This window comes from Mobula hypostoma, chromosome 3, assembly GCF_963921235.1.
Source record: "Mobula hypostoma chromosome 3, sMobHyp1.1, whole genome shotgun sequence".
NCBI classification, from domain to species: domain Eukaryota; kingdom Metazoa; phylum Chordata; class Chondrichthyes; order Myliobatiformes; family Myliobatidae; genus Mobula; species Mobula hypostoma.
The window spans coordinates 122,739,370-122,766,346 of NC_086099.1; the positions used below are offsets into that span (position 1 = coordinate 122,739,370).

The following is a 26,977-nucleotide window of genomic DNA, read 5'->3' on the forward strand; positions in this document are numbered from 1 at the left end:
TTTCAGAGCACCTGAATTGGTTAATTGTTGCTTAACAACAGCTATTCATGGTTTAAGAGTTCCCTCTGTTTTTCTCGAGTGACTCGCTCTTTGTAATGTGGCTTCCTGGTGCTTTCTGCTTAAGTTTATCTTGATGGGCTCAGGGGTTCCGTGCTAGTCTTATTGTTGAAGCAGATGCCCGATTAGCTCCAATTGGAGGGTTCCCATTTTGAGAACAATTTGTCTCACGGTGTCACTTGGTCGAGCTACTTTTGTCTAAGCTCTTGTTTGTGTCTCTACACGGAAGTCCTTGGCTCCGATATTGGCAGTGCCCACCATGGCACTTATCCACCAGCATCACTGAAGAACATCTTGTACAAGTCCCTCATCTGGGACTTCCAGCGGACACGGGTCTGTGGCACCTCAGGGGCTGCGCCTAGAGAGGGGGGCCCTGGCACAACCACGGATTCGGCAGCGCAGTGGATTCGGCAATTGCACTTGTGAATATGCACGTGTCAGCTAACTATTTTACTGTGATAACTCCATTCATCCCGTCGTGGTTTTTGTCAAGACTTGGACGCAGCAACACTTTGCTTCCTGCATTCCAGCTTGCCTGAGAAATTGGACTGTTGAGTCAGCTAAATCTGAAGACTAGCGGTATTCGCTTAATTCTTAGTTGTTCGTTTCAGCCGCAGTGTAGGCTTCGTTTTCCCTTTGAGAGTTTTAGTTAATGGCCCTGTTTGGCCGAGCGTTTATTGTTTATTTTCCCTTTAACACTGTTCGCATTGAAGTCTGTGAACTATTGACCCGCATCAGTGTCTCCCACTCCACACTTTGGCCATACCCATACCGGATGACTGGGAGTAGAGACTGAATCCTATTCTTCACATACACAGAAAGCACTGCCAGGGGTGGGAGCAGAGAACTGAACCCTACTCAATTATAACATGAGGACTTGGCCTTTTCTCCTTGGAACGAAGGAGGATGAGAGGTGACCTGATAGAGGTGTATAAGATGACGAGAGGCATTCATCTGGTGGATAGTTAGAGGCTTTTCCCCAGGGCTGAAATGGCTAACATGAGAGGGCACAGTTTTAAAGTGTTTGGAAGCAGGCACAGAGGAGATGTCGGGTAAGTTTTTTTACACAGGGAGTGGTGACTGTGTGGAATGGGCTGCCGGTGACAGTGGTGGAGGCGGATACGATAGGGTCTTTTAAGAGACTCCTGGATAGGTACATGGGGCTTAGAAAAACAGAGGGCAATGGGTAACCCTAGGTAATTTCTAAAGTAAGTACATGTTTGGCACGTCATTGTGGGCCGAAGGGTCTGTATTGCGTTGTAGGTTTTCCATGTTTCTTTGTTTCTACTCTTCTCATACACAGAATACACTGCCAGGGGTGGTAGGAGAGACTTTTTCCACAGGGATGGAATGGCTAATATGAGGGGACATAATTTTAAAGTGCTTGGTGGAAAATATAGAGGGCTGCCAGAGGCAAGTTTTTTTATACTGAGAGTGGTCAGTCGTGGAACACCCCTGCCAGGGGTGGTAGTAGAGTGGGGCTTCTCAACCTGGGATCCATGGACCTCTCGGTAATGGTAGGGGTCCATGGCATACAAAAGGCTGGAATCCCTGTGGCAGAGGGATTTTAACAGACTCATGGATGATAGAAGAATGGAGGAAATGGTTAGATTGACCTTACAGCAGGTTAAAGAGTTGGCACAACATTGTAGGGGTTGAGGTGTTCTATCCTCTAACAACCACACTTGGAGCAGTGTGTTCAGTTCTGCTCGCCTCATTAAAGAAGGATGTGGAAGTTTTGGAGAGGGTGCAGAGATTTACCGGGAGGCTGCCTGAGGCAGAGAGTATGTCTTTTGAGGACAGGTTGTGTGAGCTGGGGCTTTTCTCTTTGGAGTGAAGGATGAGAGGCAACTTGATAGAGGTGTACAAGATGATAAGATGTACAGATAGAGTGGACAGCCAGAGACGTCTTCCCAGGGTAGAAATTGGTAATAAAAGGGGGCATAACTTTAAGGTGCTTGGAGGGAGGTTTGGGGGTCAGATATAAAGATGTAAAAAGGGAGTGGTGGGTGTATGGAGCACCCTGCCAGGGGTGGTGGTAGAGATAGATACATTAGAGACATTTAAGAGACTCTTAGCTAGGCACAGGGACCATTGGAAAATGGAGGGCTGTGTAGCGGGAGGGAAGGGTTAGATTGATCTTAGAGTAGGTTAAAAGGTCAGCACAGCACTATGGGCCTGAGGACCTGGGCCTGTACTGTTGTATGAATGTTCTATAAGTCCAAACTGAGTACGATTCTTCCAGGGAATGAAGATTAATGATTGGCTTTCATGAAAAGCAGGAATTCACTACACAGGAACATCAGTGTTACTCAAGCAAGTAAACTGTGAGTCAGGAGAATATTGATTTAAATGGACTCAACTCAGTATCAGTGGCGCCCAATTAGTGCAGTGCATACACTTGCAGATTTCCTGAGCAATATGACTGAAAGGGTGGCCACGCTATAGAGTTCTGACAAAGGGTCTCAGGCTGGAAACCTTGGTTCTGTCCCCCACGCCCAGTTGGGTCAGCAAGTCTTCTTGCAACTTTTTGACATCTCAGTTCTTCATAGACCCTTCAAGGCTGTGTTTTTAAAAACACCAGTAGTGTGTTCACCTCTTCATCCTGTGTTTTTAAAAACGCTAACAATCTGTTCACCTCCACAGACCACTCACTTTTTAATCTCCACATCTTTATAAACTTGGCCGACCATCTTTCAAAGCACTTTTTAAATTTAGAGATGCAGCACGTTAACAGGCCCCTTCCGGCCTAACGAGCCTGCACCGCCCAATTGCACCCATGTGAACAATTAGCCAGCTAACCTACAAGCTAAACCTGGGACGCTGATGCCTGCACCGCCCAATTGCACCCATGTGAACAATTAGCCAGCTAACCTACAAGCTAAACCTGAGACGCTGATGCTCTTCTAGCATTACTAATGGTAGTGCTACTAACCCGCATGCCTTTGGAATCTGGGAGGGAACCAGAGCCCCCAGAAGAATGTACAAACCCCTCACAGACAGCGGCTGGAATCCAACTATCGATCGCTCGCGCCGTAACCATGTTACTCTAAACCACTGCACGGCTGTGCCGACCCAAAGTAATGACACTGAACAACTGTATTCCCCAACAGGCAGGAAAGATGTGGTGGCATTGGAGAGGGTCCAGGGGAGTTTCGTGACAATGATTCCAGGGATAAAAGGGTTATCGTATGAGGAACATTTGATGGCTCAGGACCTGTGCTCGCTGGAGTTCGGAAGAATGAGGGGAGGATCTCATCGAAACATTTCAAATATTGGAAAGCCGAGATAGGGTGGATGTGGAGAGGGTGCTTCCTATCAGAGAGCCTCAGAATAGAAGGATTTCATTTAGAATGGAGATGACAGGCAATTTCTTTAGCCAGTGGGTGGTGAGTCTGTGGAATTCATTGTCACGGATGTGGAGGGCAAGTCATCAGGTATATTTAAAGTGGAGGTTGATTGGCTCTTCATTAGGCAGAGCCTCATAGGATACAGGGAGAAGGCAGGAGAATGGTATTGAGAGGAATAATAAATCAGCCATGATAGAATGGCAGAGCAGACTCGATAGGCTGAATGGCCTAATTCTGCTCCATGTCATATGGTCTGATAGTTGTAGGCCAAGGAGGAACAGAAAATCAGTGCTGACCTGAGTTGCCGTGGTTCACAATCGATGCCCGGTAACAGTAACCTGGCAGCCTGTCGAACATCAATACTGTCCACTGTCAAGGTGTTCCTACACTCTGCCTGAGCAACGCAAACCCTGATCCACTCGACCATTGGCGGCAGAACCTCGTACAGCCTGTGGAGGACAAAAGGGAGCAGAGGTGATTATAACCTGGACACAAAAGGTGAGCAGGAAGCAGCTACTCTTCACACATGTATTGGCAGTCCCTGAATAAGAAACAGGTTCTGTTTCTACAGAGGTCCCGAAGCAAATGTATTATTCAATAACAGTAACTATAAAAGTCAGGTTTATTTATCAGATGTTCATTGAAATACACAGTAAATCAAATGTGATGGGAAAAGGCTGGAGAACAGGATTCAGAGGGATAATAAGTTCAGTGTGACTGAACAGTGGAGCAGACTCGATGTGTCAAATGGCCTAATTCGGCTCCTATGTCTTATGGAGATGTGCCATTCACGTCATCGACCAACACAATCCGAGGGTGCGCAGCAGGAAGCCCGCAAGTATGGCCATGCTTCCAGCTCCAACATAGCCTACCCACAAATTACTAACCCGAACCTGTTTATCTTTGGACCGTGGGAGCAAACCAGAACACGTGGGCAAAACCCACAGAGGCACAAGGAGAAAGTTCAAACACCCGACAGACAACAGTGAGTATTGAACACTGATCGCTGACGCTGAAAAGTGAGGCACTGACTTACACCACCTTCGATACTGACAATACCACCAACCTTCCACGCTGTACACAAAACAACCAACCTTCCACACTGTCCACAACATCACCAACCTTCCACACTATCGACAACATCACCAACCTTCCATACTGTCCACAACACCACCAACCTTCCACACTGTCCACAACATCACCAACCTTCCACACTGTCCACAACACCACCAACCTTCCACACTGTCCACAACATCACCAACCTTCCACACTGTCCACAACACCACCAACCTTCCACGCTGTACACAAAACAACCAACCTTCCACACTGTCCACAACACCACCAACCTTCCACACTGTCTACAACACCACCAACCTTCCACGCTGTACACAAAACAACCAACCTTCCACACTGTCCACAACACCACCAACCTTCCACACTGTACACAAAACAACCAACCTTCCACACTGTACACAACATCACCAACCTTCCACGCTGTACACAAAACAACCAACCTTCCACACTGTCCACAACACCACCAACCTTCCACACTGTCCACAACACCACCAACCTTCCACACTGTCCACAAAACAACCAACCTTCCACACTGTCCACAACACCACCAACCTTCCACACTGTCTACAACACCACCAACCTTCCACGCTGTACACAAAACAACCAACCTTCCACACTGTCCACAACACCACCAACCTTCCACACTGTCCACAACACCACCAACCTTCCACACTGTCCACAAAACAACCAACCTTCCACACTGTCCACAACACCACCAACCTTCCACACTGTCTACAACACCACCAACCTTCCACGCTGTACACAAAACAACCAACCTTCCACACTGTCTACAACACCACCAACCTTCCACACTGTACACAAAACAACCAACCTTCCACACTGTACACAAAACAACCAACCTTCCACACTGTCCACAACACCACCAACCTTCCACACTATCCACAACATCACCAACCTTCCACACTGTACACAAAACAACCAACCTTCCACACTGTCCACAACACCACCAACCTTCCACACTGTCCACAACACCACCAACCTTCCACACTGTACACAAAACAACCAACCTTCCACACTGTCCACAACATCACCAACCTTCCACGCTGTACACAAAACAACCAACCTTCCACACTGTCCACAACACCACCAACCTTCCACACTGTCCACAACACCACCAACCTTCCACGCTGTACACAAAACAACCAACCTTCCACACTGTCCACAACACCACCAACCTTCCACACTGTCTACAACACCACCAACCTTCCACGCTGTACACAAAACAACCAACCTTCCACACTGTCTACAACACCACCAACCTTCCACACTGTACACAAAACAACCAACCTTCCACACTGTCCACAACATCACCAACCTTCCACGCTGTACACAAAACAACCAACCTTCCACACTGTCCACAACACCACCAACCTTCCACACTGTCCACAACACCACCAACCTTCCACACTATCGACAACATCACCAACCTTCCAAGCTGTACACAAAACAACCAACCTTCCACACTGTCCACAACACGACCAACCTTCCACACTATCCACAACATCACCAACCTTCCACACTGTACACAAAACAACCAACCTTCCACACTGTCCACAACACCACCAACCTTCCACACTGTCCACAACACCACCAACCTTCCACACTATCGACAACATCACCAACCTTCCACGCTGTACACAAAACAACCAACCTTCCACACTGTCCACAACACCACCAACCTTCCACACTGTACACAAAACAACCAACCTTCCACACTGTCCACAACATCACCAACCTTCCACACTGTCCACAACACCACCAACCTTCCACACTGTACACAACACCACCAACCTTCCACACTGTACACAACATCACCAACCTTCCACACTGTCCACAACATCACCAACCTTCCACACTGTCCACAACACCACCAACCTTCCACACTGTCCACAACATCACCAACCTTCCACACTGTCCACAAAACAACCAACCTTCCACACTGTCCACAACACCACCAACCTTCCACACTGTCCACAACATCACCAACCTTCCACACTGTACACAAAACAACCAACCTTCCACACTGTACACAAAACAACCAACCTTCCACACTGTCCACAACACCACCAACCTTCCACACTGTCCACAACATCACCAACCTTCCACACTGTACACAAAACAACCAACCTTCCACACTGTACACAAAACAACCAACCTTCCACACTGTACACAAAACAACCAACCTTCCACACTGTCCACAACACCACCAACCTTCCACACTGTCCACAACATCACCAACCTTCCACACTGTACACAAAACAACCAACCTTCCACACTGTCCACAACACCACCAACCTTCCACACTGTCCACAACATCACCAACCTTCCACACTGTACACAAAACAACCAACCTTCCACACTGTCCACAACACCACCAACCTTCCACACTGTCCACAACATCACCAACCTTCCACACTGTACACAAAACAACCAACCTTCCACACTGTCCACAACACCACCAACCTTCCACACTGTACACAACATCACCAACCTTCCACACTGTACACAAAACAACCAACCTTCCACACTGTACACAAAACAACCAACCTTCCACACTGTCCACAACATCACCAACCTTCCACACTGTCTACAACATCACCAACCTTCCACACTCTCTACAACATCACCAACCTTCCACACTGTCCACAACACCACCAACCTTCCACACTGTCCACAACACCACCAACCTTCCACGCTGTCCACAACACCACCAACCTTCCACACTGTCCACAACACCACCAACCTTCCACGCTGTACACAACATCACCAACCTTCCACACTGTCCACAAAACAACCAACCTTCCACGCTGTCCACAACACCACCAACCTTCCACACTGTCCACAACATCACCAACCTTCCACACTGTCCACAACACCACCAACCTTCCACACTGTCCACAACATCACCAACCTTCCACACTGTCCACAACATCACCAACCTTCCACACTGTACACAAAACAACCAACCTTCCACACTGTCCACAACATCACCAACCTTCCACACTATCCACAACACCACCAACCTTCCACACTGTACACAAAACAACCAACCTTCCACACTGTACACAAAACAACCAACCTTCCACACTGTACACAAAACAACCAACCTTCCACACTGTACACAAAACAACCAACCTTCCACACTGTCCACAACACCACCAACCTTCCACACTGTACACAAAACAACCAACCTTCCACACTGTCCACAAAACAACCAACCTTCCACGCTGTACACAAAACAACCAACCTTCCACACTATCGACAACATCACCAACCTTCCACACTGTACACAAAACAACCAACCTTCCACACTGTCCACAACACCACCAACCTTCCACACTGTACACAAAACAACCAACCTTCCACACTGTCCACAACATCACCAACCTTCCACACTGTACACAAAACAACCAACCTTCCACACTGTCCACAACACCACCAACCTTCCACGCTGTACACAAAACAACCAACCTTCCACACTGTCCACAACATCACCAACCTTCCACACTGTCCACAACATCACCAACCTTCCACACTGTCCACAACACCACCAACCTTCCATACTGTCCACAACACCACCAACCTTCCACACTGTCCACAACATCACCAACCTTCCACACTGTCCACAACACCACCAACCTTCCACACTGTCCACAACACCACCAACCTTCCACACTGTCCACAACACCACCAACCTTCCACACTGTACACAAAACAACCAACCTTCCACGCTGTACACAAAACAACCAACCTTCCACACTGTCCACAACACCACCAACCTTCCACACTGTACACAAAACAACCAACCTTCCACACTGTCCACAACACCACCAACCTTCCACGCTGTACACAAAACAACCAACCTTCCACACTGTCCACAAAACAACCAACCTTCCACGCTGTACACAAAACAACCAACCTTCCACACTGTCCACAACACCACCAACCTTCCACACTATCGACAACATCACCAACCTTCCACACTGTACACAAAACAACCAACCTTCCACACTGTCCACAACACCACCAACCTTCCACACTATCGACAACATCACCAACCTTCCACACTGTACACAAAACAACCAACCTTCCACACTGTACACAAAACAACCAACCTTCCACACTGTCCACAACATCACCAACCTTCCACACTATCGACAACACCACCAACCTTCCACACTGTACACAACACCACCAACCTTCCACACTATCGACAACATCACCAACCTTCCACACTGTACACAAAACAACCAACCTTCCACACTGTACACAACATCACCAACCTTCCACACTGTCCACAACATCACCAACCTTCCACACTGTACACAAAACAACCAACCTTCCACACTGTCCACAACATCACCAACCTTCCACACTGTCCACAAAACAACCAACCTTCCACACTGTACACAAAACAACCAACCTTCCACACTGTACACAAAACAACCAACCTTCCACACTGTACACAAAACAACCAACCTTCCACACTGTCCACAACATCACCAACCTTCCACACTGTCCACAACATCACCAACCTTCCACACTATCCACAACACCACCAACCTTCCACACTGTACACAAAACAACCAACCTTCCACACTGTCCACAACATCACCAACCTTCCACACTGTCCACAACACCACCAACCTTCCACACTGTACACAAAACAACCAACCTTCCACACTGTACACAAAACAACCAACCTTCCACACTGTCCACAACATCACCAACCTTCCACACTGTACACAAAACAACCAACCTTCCACACTGTCCACAACACCACCAACCTTCCACACTGTCCACAACATCACCAACCTTCCACACTGTCCACAACACCACCAACCTTCCACACTGTCCACAACATCACCAACCTTCCACACTGTCCACAACACCACCAACCTTCCACACTGTACACAAAACAACCAACCTTCCACACTGTACACAAAACAACCAACCTTCCACACTGTACACAAAACAACCAACCTTCCACACTGTCCACAACATCACCAACCTTCCACACTGTACACAAAACAACCAACCTTCCACACTGTCCACAACACCACCAACCTTCCACACTGTCCACAACATCACCAACCTTCCACACTGTCCACAACACCACCAACCTTCCACACTGTCCACAACACCACCAACCTTCCACACTGTACACAAAACAACCAACCTTCCACACTGTCCACAACACCACCAACCTTCCACACTGTACACAAAACAACCAACCTTCCACACTGTACACAAAACAACCAACCTTCCACACTGTACACAAAACAACCAACCTTCCACACTGTCCACAACACCACCAACCTTCCACACTGTCCACAACACCACCAACCTTCCACACTGTCCACAACACCACCAACCTTCCACACTGTCCACAACACCACCAACCTTCCACACTGTCCACAACATCACCAACCTTCCACACTGTACACAAAACAACCAACCTTCCACACTGTCCACAACACCACCAACCTTCCACACTGTCCACAACATCACCAACCTTCCACACTGTACACAACATCACCAACCTTCCACACTGTCCACAACACCACCAACCTTCCACACTGTCCACAACATCACCAACCTTCCACACTGTCCACAACACCACCAACCTTCCACACTGTCCACAACACCACCAACCTTCCACACTGTACACAAAACAACCAACCTTCCACACTGTACACAAAACAACCAACCTTCCACACTGTACACAAAACAACCAACCTTCCACACTGTACACAAAACAACCAACCTTCCACACTGTCCACAACACCACCAACCTTCCACAGTGTCCACAACATCACCAACCTTCCACACTGTCCACAACATCACCAACCTTCCACACTGTCCACAACACCACCAACCTTCCACACTGTCCACAACATCACCAACCTTCCACACTGTCCACAACACCACCAACCTTCCACACTGTACACAAAACAACCAACCTTCCACACTGTACACAAAACAACCAACCTTCCACACTGTACACAAAACAACCAACCTTCCACACTGTACACAAAACAACCAACCTTCCACACTGTCCACAACATCACCAACCTTCCACACTGTACACAAAACAACCAACCTTCCACACTGTCCACAACACCACCAACCTTCCACACTGTCCACAACACCACCAACCTTCCACACTGTCCACAACACCACCAACCTTCCACACTGTCCACAACATCACCAACCTTCCACACTGTCCACAACACCACCAACCTTCCACACTGTCCACAACACCACCAACCTTCCACACTGTCCACAACACCACCAACCTTCCACACTGTCCACAACACCACCAACCTTCCACACTGTACACAAAACAACCAACCTTCCACACTGTCCACAACACCACCAACCTTCCACACTGTACACAAAACAACCAACCTTCCACACTGTCCACAACATCACCAACCTTCCACACTGTACACAAAACAACCAACCTTCCACACTGTCCACAACACCACCAACCTTCCACACTGTCCACAACATCACCAACCTTCCACACTGTCCACAACACCACCAACCTTCCACACTGTCCACAACACCACCAACCTTCCACACTGTACACAAAACAACCAACCTTCCACACTGTCCACAACACCACCAACCTTCCACACTGTACACAAAACAACCAACCTTCCACACTGTACACAAAACAACCAACCTTCCACACTGTACACAAAACAACCAACCTTCCACACTGTCCACAACACCACCAACCTTCCACACTGTCCACAACATCACCAACCTTCCACACTGTCCACAACACCACCAACCTTCCACACTGTCCACAACATCACCAACCTTCCACACTGTCCACAACACCACCAACCTTCCACACTGTCCACAACACCACCAACCTTCCACACTGTCCACAACATCACCAACCTTCCACACTGTCCACAACACCACCAACCTTCCACACTGTCCACAACACCACCAACCTTCCACACTGTCCACAACACCACCAACCTTCCACACTGTACACAAAACAACCAACCTTCCACACTGTACACAAAACAACCAACCTTCCACACTGTCCACAACATCACCAACCTTCCACACTGTACACAAAACAACCAACCTTCCACACTGTCCACAACATCACCAACCTTCCACACTGTACACAAAACAACCAACCTTCCACACTGTCCACAACACCACCAACCTTCCACACTGTCCACAACATCACCAACCTTCCACACTGTCCACAACACCACCAACCTTCCACACTGTCCACAACATCACCAACCTTCCACACTGTCCACAACACCACCAACCTTCCACACTGTCCACAACACCACCAACCTTCCACACTGTACACAAAACAACCAACCTTCCACACTGTACACAAAACAACCAACCTTCCACACTGTCCACAACATCACCAACCTTCCACACTATCCACAACATCACCAACCTTCCACACTGTACACAAAACAACCAACCTTCCACACTGTCCACAACACCACCAACCTTCCACACTGTCCACAACATCACCAACCTTCCACACTGTCCACAACACCACCAACCTTCCACACTGTCCACAACACCACCAACCTTCCACACTGTCCACAACACCACCAACCTTCCACACTGTCCACAACATCACCAACCTTCCACACTGTACACAAAACAACCAACCTTCCACACTGTACACAAAACAACCAACCTTCCACACTGTACACAAAACAACCAACCTTCCACACTGTCCACAACATCACCAACCTTCCACACTATCCACAACATCACCAACCTTCCACACTGTCCACAACATCACCAACCTTCCACACTGTCCACAACACCACCAACCTTCCACACTGTCCACAACACCACCAACCTTCCACACTGTCCACAACATCACCAACCTTCCACACTGTACACAAAACAACCAACCTTCCACACTGTCCACAACACCACCAACCTTCCACACTGTCCACAACACCACCAACCTTCCACACTGTACACAAAACAACCAACCTTCCACACTGTCCACAACACCACCAACCTTCCACACTGTCCACAACACCACCAACCTTCCACACTGTACACAAAACAACCAACCTTCCACACTGTCCACAACACCACCAACCTTCCACACTGTCCACAACACCACCAACCTTCCACACTATCCACAACACCACCAACCTTCCACACTGTCCACAACACCACCAACCTTCCACACTGTACACAAAACAACCAACCTTCCACACTGTCCACAACACCACCAACCTTCCACACTGTCCACAACACCACCAACCTTCCACACTATCCACAACATCACCAACCTTCCACACTGTACACAAAACAACCAACCTTCCACACTGTCCACAACATCACCAACCTTCCACACTGTCCACAACATCACCAACCTTCCACACTGTACACAAAACCACCAACCTTCCACACTGTCCACAACACCACCAACCTTCCACACTGTACACAAAACAACCAACCTTCCACACTGTCCACAACATCACCAACCTTCCACACTGTACACAAAACAACCAACCTTCCACACTGTCCACAACACCACCAACCTTCCACACTGTCCACAAAACAACCAACCTTCCACACTGTACACAAAACAACCAACCTTCCATACTGTCCACAACACCACCAACCTTCCACACTGTCCACAACACCACCAACCTTCCACACTGTCCACAACATCACCAACCTTCCACACTGTACACAAAACAACCAACCTTCCACACTATCCACAACACCACCCTTTGTGTTATCTGACAGAGAAGAGATGACCTGAAGTGACAAAATTCACAGTAATATCTGGATCACATAATCCTCTCCCCATGAAACTGGTAAAGTCATAATCACAAGAGATTCTGCAGATGCTGGAAATCCAGGTCAACACAGACAGAGTGCTGGAGGAACTCAGCAGGTCAGCTCACACATATGCGGAGAAGTAAAGAGTCCATGTTTCGGGTTGAGTCTCCTTATCAAGGCTGGAAAGGAAGTTGGGGAGTAACTGGATTAAGAAGGTAGGAAGAGAAGGACAAGCTGGATAGGGATAGGAGAGACCAGTTGAGGGGGAAGGTGTGTAACTGGGTATGAAGTCAGAAGCTGGGAGGTGCTAGGTGGTAGAGGTAGGGGCTGAAGAAGAATCCGACAGGAGAGTTGACCATGAAGGAAAGGGAAGGAGGAGGGGCTCCCAAGGGAGGCAACAGGCAGGTGAGGGGAAGAGAAGGAGTGAGAGGGGAATCAGAATGGAGAATGATTTTTCTTCCTTTCAATTGATGTTGCCTGACACGTAAGTTCCTCCAGAATTTGGTGTGTGTGAACTTGTAAAATATTTGCTTTTTCCTCAGGTTACTAGTTCCTGCTGCATCACATAGAGGGGCCATTGCATAGGATTGGAAAAAGCTGCAGAGAGTTGTAAATTCAGCAGTTTAGCAAATGAGCACTAGCCTCTCCAGCTTTGAGGACACCTTCAAAAGGCGATGCCTCAAAAAGGCAGTCTCAGTCACTAAGGACCCCCCCGCAAATCACCCAGGACATCCCTCTTCTCATTGCTACCTTCAAGGTGGAGGTACTGGAGCCACACACTCAACATTTTAGGAACTGTTTCTTCCCCCCACCATCAGATTTCTGAATGGACAACGAACCTACGTACCGTAACTAGCTCACTAATTTTTTGCTCTCTTTTTGCACTAAATATATATTTTTACTGTGACTCACAGTTTTCAGTGCCATGTACCTGCTGCAGAACAGCAGATTTCATGACACACGTCAGTAACCATAAACCTGATTCTGATGCATCTGACCACATCTGTGCTTTCCCTCCTCACTCATTCTGATATGAACGCTGGGAAATGTGAGAGTTGACGGTGCAGTTTGTGCCCACACACAGGAGGCTGAACAAGTACAGAGAACAATCGTCGCCTACGCGCAAAAGCACCAAGTCTGTGGTCAGTAAGTTCTACCTATCACTAGGGGACTTTTCACTTCCTGCAAGCTCTCAGGGTAGTCGTCATCATCGTTCTCTGAAAAACCCCAAACAACTAAAAATCCGACTTACATCACCTCATGAAACTTAAACTTGCCACACACAGCAGCTTGTGTTCAGATGCTCATCAAATTCAAGCTGTACTTTCGACAGACTATAAATTATCACTTCCTCTTTTCACAGTTCATTGCCATGAAAATATGTACATTCAACATAAACAGCAAACAATCAATTTCACCCTGAATTTAGCAGTGATACGCCCAATCGACTGCTGTGATCTGAGCCAGGGACTGCAAGCCTGGCTGGAAATGGAGTACATCGGGGTTGAAGCAGGCCTTGAGATGCAAGAGCAGAATTTGGCCATTCGGCCCGTTGAGTTTGCTGGGTACCATGGGAGCATTGCTGTGAGCACAACACTATTACAGAGTTCAATCCCAATGTTATCCATAAGGAGTCTGAACATCCTTGCCATAGAATCCTGGGTTTCCCGGTTCCTCCCACGCAAGTTGTAGGGTAATTAGTCATTGTTAAAAAGAAAGGGCATCGCATGCTCTTTTCTCACTGTTACCATCAGGTAGGAGATACAGAAGCCTGAAGACACACACTCAGTGATTCAGGAACAGCTTCGTCCCCTCTGCCATCCGATTCTTAAATGGACATTGAACCCTTGGACATACCTCACTTTTTTAATATACAGTATTTCTGTTTTTTTGTACAATTTTTAATTTATTCAATATGCATATACTATAATTGATTGATCGATTCTTCTATATTATGTATTCCATTGAACTGCTGCTGCTAAGTTAACAAATTTCACGACACATGCCGGTGATAATAAACCTGATTCTGATTCTGATTCTAAACTGTCCTGTGATTAGACTAAGGTTAGAATCGGCGATTGCTGGGTGGTGTGGTTTGAAGGATTGAGATTCCGCACTGTATCTCAATCAGTTAATAAATAACTCAACTCCAGAGACCCTGCAGATGCTGGAAATTGAGAGCAACTCATACAAAATGCTGGAGGAACTGAATAACCAGTCAATGTTTCAGGCCAAGGGCCTTCATCAGGAAATAAATAACCGATTCGTTTTTCCTTCTCAACCCCATACTCCTGCCATTTCCACGTAACCTTTGACGCCCTGACTAACCAAGAACCCAGCAACCTCTGCTATAAGTACACTCAGTGACCTGGCTTCACCAACTATCCGTTGCAATGAATTCCATAGATTCACCACCCTCTGGCTAAAGAAATTCTCATCTCTGCTCTAAAGGGACATACCTCTAGTCTGAGGCTGTGCCCTCTGGTCCGAGCCTCTCCCACCACAGGAAACATCCTCTCCACGTCTACTCCATTGAGGCCTTTCAATATTCGATAGGTTTCAACGAGATCCTCCCTCATTCTTCTAAATTCCAGCAAGTACAGGCCCAGAGACATTAAACTTTCCTCATATGTTAACCCTTTCATTTCTGGGATCATTCCCGTGAAGCTCTTTTAGATCCTGAGCTCTCTCAGAAAAAGTTGAATCCAAGGGTGGCTCCTTACAGGGTCCTGAGACAAAAGAATGGTCTAGCTCTCTCAACATGCTCTCCGTAAGACATCTCTCCAGTCCAAGTAGCATCCTGGTAAATCTCCTCTCAGCATACATCACAATGCCATGCCTCCCGTCCTTCTAACCTACTCCAAGATCAATCTAACCCTTTCCACCAACAGACTCCTTCATTTCTCTATCATCTAAGAATTCCTTAAATGTCCCCAATGTATCTGCCTCCACCACCATCCCTGGCAGGGCTTCCACACCCCCACCATTCTCCGTAAAATATCCACCACTGACATCGTCCCTATATTTTCCTCCAATCATCTTAAAATTATGCCCCCTCGTATTAACCGTTTCCACCCTGGGGAAAGGTCTCCTGCTGTCCACTTGATTTATGCCTTTTATTATTTTGTACACCTCCGTCAAGTCACCTCTCACTCTCCTTCGCTCCAGAGAGAAGCAACTATTTGGATCGCGTTCTGAAATCCCCTGATGTGCGACACAGAAAGTGCTCAAATTCCCTAAAGCCCAGCGGGGCATGTTGTGCTTTCCGCGAGTGATTCCGCTCGGGACAATGGAGCGCACCGGCCCATCCCGTGAAGGTGGATTAACAGCTGTCTCACCTCTCGTTGTTCAGCTTCCCTTTGGGAGGTTCCTCACCGAGATTCTCCCACTCCATCTGTGGGCAGTGGGTGTAGTAGTAGAGACTGTGTAACGCCTCCGGCTCCCAGGAATACGGGCCCTTTCTGAAATGCAACTGGAACCCCTGGTCACGGTGCAAAGCGCCAAACTGCTGGAGGTAGTACATTGAGTGAGAGATCAAGTCGCCTAGGGAATAGAGGAAAAGAGGTTAGCATCTATCACCATTCCAGTTCGTTTATTGTCATCAGATACACAACCAAACCTTATTTGGGAGTGAGAAAGTTGGCAACCCCAACTGTAAAAGACATGTTGAGGTGAGTTTAGCCCTACTTAAACAACACCGCCACCCCCCCCCCGCCAGGTCGGCCGGTCCGCAAGAATACTGTCAATATTAAATCGGTCCGCGGTGCAAAAAAGGTTGGGGACCCTGATATAAAATATCAAATACATGGTGCAAAAGCAGAGCAAAAAAAATAGCGAGGTGGAGTTCAGGGATTCATTGTCTGTTAAGGAATCAGATGATGGAGTGTGTGCCTTCAGGCTCCTGTACCTCCTCCCCATTGTTAGCAGTGGAATGAGGACATGTCCTGGGTGATTGGGGTCCTTAACGCCAGCCACTGCCCTTTTGGATTTTGGGCGCCACAGTAGCGTAACTGGTAGCGCGGCACAATTACAGCTTAAGGCGTCAGTGTTTAATTTCGACGCTGTCTGTATGGAGTTTGTACGTTCTCCCCGTGACTGTGTGGGTTTCCTTCGGGTGCTCCGGTTTCCTCCCACAGTCCAAAGACATACCAGTCAGTAGATTAATTGGACATTACAAATTGTCCTATGGTTAGGCTGGTGTTAAGTAGGTGGGTTGCTGGGCGGTGGGCTGGAAGGGTCTGTTCCTCGCAGTATCTCGAAATAAATCAATACGCCATGTTTAATAGCTTTTTCACAGCACCAAACATTATAGCCTTTTACACGCGGGAACGCGCTTACAGAAATGCTGACTGAGGTGTTCTGCTCTGTTCTGTTCTAGACTACAATGAGGTGTCAAAGCGCCCTCCCCCCACTCGTACGCGTACTGAGAGGAGGAGAGAGGGCTGCAGGATACTGACTGAGTTCAGCAATGGTGCCCACGGAGGTTGCCAGCATGGCTTGTTCCAGGTTCTTCAGGTCATGGCTGGTGTAGAGCTGTTGATGATGGCGCTCTGCATGCATACTGAGGTACGTCGGAAGGCAGGGCACACCTGAGAACACAAGAAAAGTGGTCCACGTTTGGTTAGACATCTCAGTGACATATTCCAAGGAGAAGTCAAATCTATCTGGGCTTCAATGAGGGGCCCCAAAGTCAGGCAGATGAACCAAGATGATTCACTGTCACGTAGACCATAAAACCAGTCATTCGTTATGGGCAATCTTAGCCTCATGACCATGATTGCTCCTGGCAAATTTTTCCACAGAAGGGGTTTGCCATTGCCTTCTTTTGGGCAGTGTTTTTACAAGACAGGTGACCCCACCCGTTATCAAAACTGTTCAGAGACTGTCTGCCAGGCTTCAGTGGTCGTGTAACCAGGACTTGTGATCTGCACCAGCTGCTCATCCGACCATCCACCACCTGATCCCATGACTTCACATGACCCATATCGGGAAGGTTGCCCAAGGGTGAGAAGGAGGGAAGCAGCACCTGGCACCTCCTTTGGTAGGGACGTATCTCCACCCCACCACTTATGGATTTTTAAATAAATCTATTATCGAAGTACATATGTTACTATATTCAACCCTGAGACTCATTTTATTGTGAGCACTCACAGCAAATACGAAATTAGAATCAATGATAAAACCACATCAGACAGATGGACAAACAACTACTTTGTAAAAACAACGAACTGTGTGTAAACAAAAAAATATATAGAGACGCAAACACGGGGAAATCTGCAGATGCTGGAAATTCAAGCAACACACACAAAAATTGCTGGTGAATGCAGCAGGCCAGGCAGCATCTCTAGGAAGAGGTGCAGTCGACGTTTCAGGCCGAGACCCTTCGTCAGGACTAACTGAAGGAAGAGTTAGTAAGAGATTTGAAAGTGGGAGGGGGAGGGGGAGATCCAAAATGATAGGAGAAGACAGGAGGGGGAGGGATGGAGCCAAGAGCTGGACAGGTGATTGGCAAAGGGGATATGAGAGGATCATGGGACAGGAGGTCCGGGAAGAAAGACAAGGTGGGGGGGAACCCAGAGGATGGGCAAGGGGTATAGTCAGAGGGACAGAGGGAGAAAAAGGAGAGTGAGAGAGAGAAAAAGAATGTGTGTATATAAATAAATAACAGATGGGGTACGAGGGGGAGGTGGGGCATTAGCGGAAGTTTGAGAAGTCAATGTTCATGCCATCAGGTTGGAGGCTACCCAGACGGAATATAAGGTGTTGTTCCTCCAACCTGAGTGTGGCTTCATCTTTACAGTAGAGGAGGCCGTGGATAGACATGTCAGAATGGGAAATTCTGAGCCAGACTTTAAAGTCCATAGTAAATTTATTGTTAAATCGCGGAGGGATCACTCTCTCTGCAATTCCCTTTATCGTTTACCCCTCCCTCCCTCCCTCCCGGCACCAATCCCTGCAAGCACCCTAATTGCCACGCCTGCCCACTCACCTCCTCCCTCACCTCTATTCAGGGCCCCAAACAATCATTGCAGGTGAGGCAACTCTTCACCTGCGAACCTGCTGGGGTTGTCTATTGTGTCCGGTGCTCCCAACGCAGCCTCATTTACATTGGTGAGACTAGTCCTCAATTGCGGACTGCTTCATCGAGCACCTCCACTCCATCCGCCAAAAGCAGAACTTCCCAGTGGCCAAACATTTTAATTCCCATTCCCATTCCAAAGTGTCATTCCATGTTCTTCTGTTGTGCCAAGTTGAGGCCACCCTCAGGATGGAGGAGTGACACCTTATATTCCGTCTGAGTAGCCTCCACTTTGAAGGCATGAATATTGACCTCTTTCCAGTAAGAACATTTCACCTCCCCTCCGCCCCCTTACCTAGCTTCCTGACTTACCCCCCGGCGTCTCACCTCTTCTCACTTGCCTATCATCTCCACCCTCCCTTTCTGCCACAGTCTACACTCCTCTCCTATCAGACTCCTTCCTCTCCAGCTCTTTGTCTTCCTACCCACCTGGCTTCACCTAGCACCTTCTGGCTATCCTGCTTCCCCTCCCCCATCTTTTTTATTCTGGCATCTTCACCCTTCCTTTCCAGTACTGATGAGGGTATGCGCCCAAAATGTAGACTATTTATTCATTTCCATAGATTCTGCCCAACTTGCTGAGTTCCTCCAGCATTTTGTGTGTATTACTCTGGATTTCCAGCGTCTACAGAATCCTTTGAATTCCTCCTCATCTAAATGGATGTCCCCCTATTATGAGGTTGTGCCCTCTGGTCCTAGACTCCCCCATTATAGGAAACAGCCTCTCCGCATTCACTCTATCTAGGCCTTTCAATATTTGATAGGTTTCAATGAGATTCCATGAGCACCTTCTGGACCCTATCTGATGTCATACATCTCTTCTTAAATAAGGGGCCCAAAGCTGCTCACAATACTCCAGGTGCAGTCTGACCAAAGCCTATAAAGCCTCAGTGTCACATCCTTGCTTTTATATTCTAGTCCTCTCTAAATTAGTGCCAACATTGCATTTGCCTTCCTCACTACCGATTCAACCTGCAAATTAACCTTTAGGGAATCCTGTGCAAGAACGCCCAAGTTCCTTTGCACCTCAGATTTTTGAATTTTCTCCCCATCTAGAGTTGTAAAGTGTCTTTGAAAGCCTGTAGATCATTAAAACAGTACAGAGAAGTGGTGAGTGAGGTTATCCATGCTGGTTCAGGAGCCTGATGGCTGTAAGGTAATAACTGTTCCTGAACCTGGTAGTGTGGAGCCTCATTTTCTGGACCACTTATTATTCTTCAGCCATCAGTCTCCTGAATCAGTGTAGATAACCAGGGTTTCAACCATCAGTCTCCTGAATCAGTGTGGATAACCAGGGTTTCAACCATCAGTCTCCTGAATGGGTGTGGATAACCAGGGTTTCAACCATCAGTCTCCTGAATGGGTGTGGATAACCAGGGTTTCGACCATCAGTCTCCTGAATGGGTGTGGATAACCAGGGTTTCAACCATCAGTCTCCTGAATCAGTGTGGATAACCAGGGTTTCGACCATCAGTCTCCTGAATGGGTGTGGATAACCAGGGTTTCGACCATCAGTCTCCTGAATGGGTGTGGATAACCAGGGTTTCGACCATCAGTCTCCTGAATGGGTGTGGATAACCAGGGTTTCGACCATCAGTCTCCTGAATGGGTGTGGATAACCAGGGTTTCAACCATCAGTCTCCTGAATCAGTGTGGATAACCAGGGTTTCGACCATCAGTCTCCTGAATCAGTGTGGATAACCAGGGTTTCAACCATCAGTCTCCTGAATGGGTGTGGATAACCAGGGTTTCGACCATCAGTCTCCTGAATGGGTGTGGATAACCAGGGTTTCGACCATCAGTCTCCTGAATGGGTGTGGATAACCAGGGTTTCGACCATCAGTCTCCTGAATCAGTGTGGATAACCAGGGTTTCAACCATCAGTCTCCTGATTGGGTGTGGATAACCAGGGTTTCAACCATCAGTCTCCTGAATCAGTGTGGATAACCAGGGTTTCAACCATCAGTCTCCTGAATGGGTGTGGATAACCAGGGTTTCAACCATCAGTCTCCTGAATGGGTGTGGATAACCAGGGTTTCAACCATCAGTCTCCTGAATGGGTGTGGATAACCAGGGTTTCGACCATCAGTCTCCTGAATGGGTGTGGATAACCAGGGTTTCGACCATCAGTCTCCTGAATCAGTGTGGATAACCAGGGTTTCGACCATCAGTCTCCTGAATGGGTGTGGATAACCAGGGTTTCGACCATCAGTCTCCTGAATGGGTGTGGATAACCAGGGTTTCAACCATCAGTCTCCTGAATGGGTGTGGATAACCAGGGTTTCAACCATCAGTCTCCTGAATGGGTGTGGATAACCAGGGTTTCAACCATCAGTCTCCTGAATGGGTGTGGATAACCAGGGTTTCAACCATCAGTCTCCTGAATGGGTGTGGATAACCAGGGTTTCGACCATCAGTCTCCTGAATGGGTGTGGATAACCAGGGTTTCAACCATCAGTCTCCTGAATGGGTGTGGATAACCAGGGTTTCGACCATCAGTCTCCTGAATCAGTGCAGATAGCCAGCAGCAACTGGTAGTTTGTAGGTTGTGAGGTCCATTTGACAGCCCAAGTGAAGCTGAGAGGAAGTGGTGCATCGCCTGACACGCTGTCTCTCAGTCCGGCTGACAGACTAGACTTTTTCCTATACGTGAAGTCCCACAGAACAGCTCTGGCCTTTGTCGTGGGTGGTAGTGAACTCTCAGCCAACGACAAGAAAACTTTGCTGCAATGAAGCTGTGAGAGGAAATCAAACACAGGAGATTCCGTAGATGTTGGAAGTCTAGAGTAACCCACACAAAATGATGGAGGAGCTCAGCAGGTCAGGCAGCAGCTATGGAGAAGAGTAAATAGTTGATGTTCGGGGCCAAGACCCTTCTTCAGGACTGGAAAGGAAGGGGGAAGAAGCCAGAGTACGAAGGTTGGGGGGGGGGAGGGGAAGGCGGACAAGCTGGCAGGTGATAGGTGAGACCAGATGAGGGGGAAGGGGGCTGGGTGGGGGAGGGAGGGTGAAGTGAGAAGCTGGCAGGTGATAGGTGAGACCAGATGAGGGGGAAGGGGGCTGGGTGGGGGAGGGAGGGTGAAGTGAGAAGCTGGGAGGTGATAGGTGAGACCAGATGAGGGGGAAGGGGGCTGGGTGGGGGAGGGAGGGTGAAGTGAGAAGCTGGGAGGTGATAGGTGAGACCAGATGAGGGGGAAGGGGGCTGGGTGGGGGAGGGAGGGTGAAGTGAGAAGCTGGGAGGTGATAGGTGAGACCAGATGAGGGGGAAGGGGGCTGGGTGGGGGAGGGAGGGTGAAGTGAGAAGCTGGGAGGTGATAGGTGAGACCAGATGAGGGGGAAGGGGGCTGGGTGGGGGAGGGAGGGTGAAGTGAGAAGCTGGGAGGTGATAGGTGGAAGAGGTGAAGGGCTGAAGAAGGAATCTGATAGGAGAGGAGAGTGGACCATGGGAGAAAGGGAAGGAGGGAGGTGATGGGCAGGTGAGAGGAGAAGGGGTGAGAAGGGAATCAGGTAGTATGACATCAAAAGTTGGGAGGTCCTCTCTATCCTTCCTTTCCCCCATTTCAGTTTTGTTTTTCTGTTATGGTATAGAGCATCACGTACTAAGCCAGACTTGGCCCGAAATGGCAACTGTTTATTTCCCTCTGTAGGTGCTGCCTGACGAGCTGAGTCCCAGCAACATCCTGTGTGGTTTTACAGACAGTGTGCATTTGCAAGCTTGCGCAATCTTTGTCAATTTGTTTCTCTAAGTCAGCTGCAGTTTTTAACTGAGGTACGTGTGACAGCCTTGCAATTGTTTAAATGGACTATATTAGGCTGCACTGTCAAACCACACTAACATTTCTGGACGAAATTCAGCTCTCAGCCACAAGTCTGCTTCACCATCATCTGAAGAGGGAACAGAAAGCAGTAACCGTGACAGGTATGAAACAAGTGCCACTTCACCGAAACCATGTGGCTGTATCCCTTCTGAACCAGTACAACACAAGCACAATCTAAGTTTTAGGAACAATCATGCATTGCATTAGCAGGGCAATTTCCAGGTATTAGCAAGGAAATGATACAGGAGGAACTTTGTTCCTGGGAAAATTGACGAAGGGATGATACAGGAGGAACTTTGTTCCTGGAAACTTCTGGAACTTAACGAAGTAAGGAGGAACACAAAAAAGTCTGCAGATGCTGCAAATCCAGAGTAACACACACACAATATGCTGGAGGAACTCAGCAAGTCAGGCAGCATCTATGTAGAGGAATGAACTATCGACGTTTCAGGTCCAGACCCTTTGTCATGGTCCGGTCCGTGAAGTCTGTATTCCAGTTCACGGTCCGGTCCATCAACCCTTGCTCCAGGTTTTCCTGTCTACCCTGTTTCTGTCCTTGTTGAGCTCTAATTGAGTCAGCTGATGCTCGTTGGGGCTGGCTGCATAAATAGCTTCAGAGACCAGGGCGTGGCGGCTGGATTGTCCTTGCCCTTACTCCTTGTATCTGTTCCTTTGCCTTCTGTTTCCTCGCCTGAAGCCTTGCCTTGCCTTGTCTTGTCGGTAACTCTTGCCTCGCCTGAAGTTCTCGTTTCACCTTGCCTTGCCTGGTCTTGCTGGTAACTCTCACCTCGTCTTGCCTTCAGTCTTGTCCTGGAGCCACCCTGTACCTAGTTCCCTTCCTGTCCCTTGCCTCCACCGGTTAAGTCAGGCTGTCTTGCCATTACCCTGCGGCAGGTTCTATCCCTTCCTGTCCCTTGCCTCTGTCGGGTAAGCCAGGCCATCTTGCCGTTACCTATGGTTGGTTCTGTCCCTTCCTGTCCCATCCCTCCATCGGGTAAGCCAGGCTGTCTTGTCGTTACCTGTGGTTGGTTCTTTTCCTTCCTGTCCCATGCCTCTGTCGGGTGGTGATCCGCACCCTGCCCAGGAGTACCGTACCCTGCCCAGGAGTACCGTACCCTGCCCAGGAGGAGCCTGCCTAGCCTCAAGCCTGAAGACCCCAGCCTCCTGCCTAGCCTCAAGCCTGAAGACCCCAGCCTCCTGCCTAGCCTCAAGCCTGGACTCCAGCCTCAAGCCTAGCCTCAAGCCTGGACTCCAGCCTCCTGCCTAGCCTCAAGCCTGTAGACTCCAGCCTCCTGCCTAGCCTCAAGCCTGAAGACTCCAGCCTCCTGCCTAGCCTCAAGCCTGAAGACTCCAGCCTCCTGCCTAGCCTCAAGCCTGAAGACCCAAGCCTCCTGCCTAGCCTCAAGCCTGGACTCCAGCCTCAAGCCTGAAGACCCCATCCTCCTGCCTAGCCTTAAGCCTGAAGACTCCAACCTCCTGCCTAGCCTCAAGCCTGGACTCCAGCCTCCTGCCTAGCCTCAAGCCTGAAGACTCCAGCCTCCTGCCTAGCCTCAAGCCTGAAGACTCCAGCCTCCTGCCTAGCCTCAAGCCTGAAGACTCCAGCCTCCTGCCTAGCCTCAAGCCTGGACTCCAGCCTCCTGCCTAGCCTCAAGCCTGTAGACTCCAGCCTCCTGCCTAGCCTCAAGCCTGAAGACCCAAGCCTCCTGCTTAGCCTCAAGCCTGAAGACTCCAGCCTCCTGCTTAGCCTCAAGCCTGAAGACTCCAGCCTCCTGCCTCCTGCCAAGCCTCGCCTCTAGTCTCTAGCCTCAAGGCTGAAGACCCCAGCCTCCCGCCTGCTGCCAAGCCTCGTCTCTAGCCTCAGCCTGAAGACCCCAGCCTCTCGCCTCCTGCCAAGCCTCATCTCTAGCCTCTAGCCTCAAGCCTGAAGATTCCAGCCTCCCGCCTCCTGCCAAGCCTCGCTTCTAGCCTCTAGCCTCAAGCCTGAAGACTCCAGCCTCGTCCTGCCTGCCTGCCAAGCCTCGTCCTTGCCTAGTTCTGGGGTCCGAGCCAGAGGCAAGACCCAGGTACTGGGTCCTTGTCCAGTCTCTGGCTCGGAGTCCAAGCCCGGGCTCCTAGCTCTCTTGTCCAGTCATGTTCCGGGTTCCCGGTTTTCGTGTCCATGTCCTTGCCCTCACCCTGTATGCTAGTCCTGTCCCTAGTCCTTCAGTGTCTGTGTCTTGCACTTGGATCCATTTCCAGCCACCGCCTTATGACACCCTGCTTCAGGAGTGTAAAGGAAGGAGGAAGAAGACAGAATAAAAAGATGGGAGGAGAGGAAGGAGGATAGCTAGAAGGTGACAGATGAAGCTAGGAAATATGTTGCTGGGAATCAACAAAGGAATGATATTGAAGAAACAACATCCCTGAGAATTAGCAAAGGAATGACATTGGAGGAACGACAACCCTGGAAATTAATAAAGGAATGATATTGGATAAAAACTACATTAATTCTGTTAGAAACAGCTTAAAGATAAATGGCTGTCAACTTAAGATGATGCCACTTGCTTCTTTCCTGCAGATATTCTCTGACCTGCTGATTATTTCCAGTACTTTGCTTCTAATAGGTTTTCAGACATCGACTGTATTTTAGGGTGGCGGGTGGAGATAAGTCTCTACCAAGGAGATGTAGGGTGCTCTTTCTTTCCACTCCCCCTCCCCTGCACCCCCCCCCCCGCCCGATCAGGGTCACGTGAAGCCATGGAAACTGGTGGTGAATGGTCGCATGAGGAATTGATGCATAGCACAAGTGCCAGGCAGACAACCTCTGAAGAGTATTGTTAATGGCTGGGGTCACCCGTCTTGTAAAGACTCTGCCCGGAAGAAGGCAATGGCAAACCACTTCTATGGAAAAAATTACCAGGAACAATCATGATCATGGAAAGATCATGATCACCCATGTCATACAACACCACACATAACCAACAAACTGTATTTTACTTCAAACAAATTAGATAGTGGAAGCTCTACAAAAGCAAAATAAAAAATTGTTATGCTTTCTGTCTCTTCGTCCAGAGGAAAAAAGAATCTGTTACTCGCCCACACTTTTTGCTGTATGGTTAATTACTAATTATTGTGTGATCAGAAGCTACTGGTAAGGCTGATCATAAAGCCATGGACCAGCATGTCAGAATAGGATTGGGAAGTCCAATCAAAGTGGGTGGCCACTAGGAATTAACTTTTTTTTTGCTGTTTAAATCAACTAAGGCCGATGAAGTGAGCCCCTGTGAATTGGGACAACTTTTAGAAACAACAGCTGCCTTCTGCCTCACCAGTAGCTTCATAAGTTTCTGATTTACACATTAATTAGCAATTAATCATACTGCAGGAAATGTGGACGTGAGTTATGTTCCTACAATGACGAAGAATTGGCCTCTTTCTGGAGGTGAGTTACATTCACCTCCCCTGTCAGCTTCAACCAGTCTGGCCATTCTCCTCTCCTCTCTCATTAACAAAGCAGTTTCAGCCACAGGACTGCCACTCACTGGATTTTTTTTGTATTTTCGCACCATTCTCTGTAAACTCTAGAGATTGTTGAACATGAAAATCCCAGCTTCTGAGATACTCGAAGCACTCCGTCTGACACCAACAATCATTCCACGGTCAAAGTCACGTAGATCACATTTCCTTCCCATTCTGATGCTGGGTCTGAACAACAATGGGACCTCTTAACCATGTCTGCGTGCTTTTATACACTGAGTTGTTGATCAAATACAGGCTGATTAGAT

General features: G+C 48.5%; 1 protein-coding gene across 3 annotated transcripts in view; it reads right to left on the reverse strand.

Annotated features, from left to right (window-relative positions):
- LOC134344235 (ankyrin repeat and BTB/POZ domain-containing protein 3-B-like) overlaps nt 1–26,977 on the reverse strand; it is a 73,938-nt gene that overhangs the window by 43,521 nt on the left and 3,440 nt on the right. For all 3 annotated transcript variants that reach the window (XM_063043695.1, XM_063043694.1, XM_063043697.1), the window contains exons 2-4: nt 17,774–17,905; nt 16,655–16,859; nt 3,704–3,856 (exon numbers count right to left, since the gene is read on the reverse strand). In XM_063043695.1, coding sequence (XP_062899765.1) covers nt 3,704–3,856; nt 16,655–16,859; nt 17,774–17,905 — 490 coding nt within the window. The remainder of the gene's footprint in view (nt 1–3,703; nt 3,857–16,654; nt 16,860–17,773; nt 17,906–26,977) is intronic.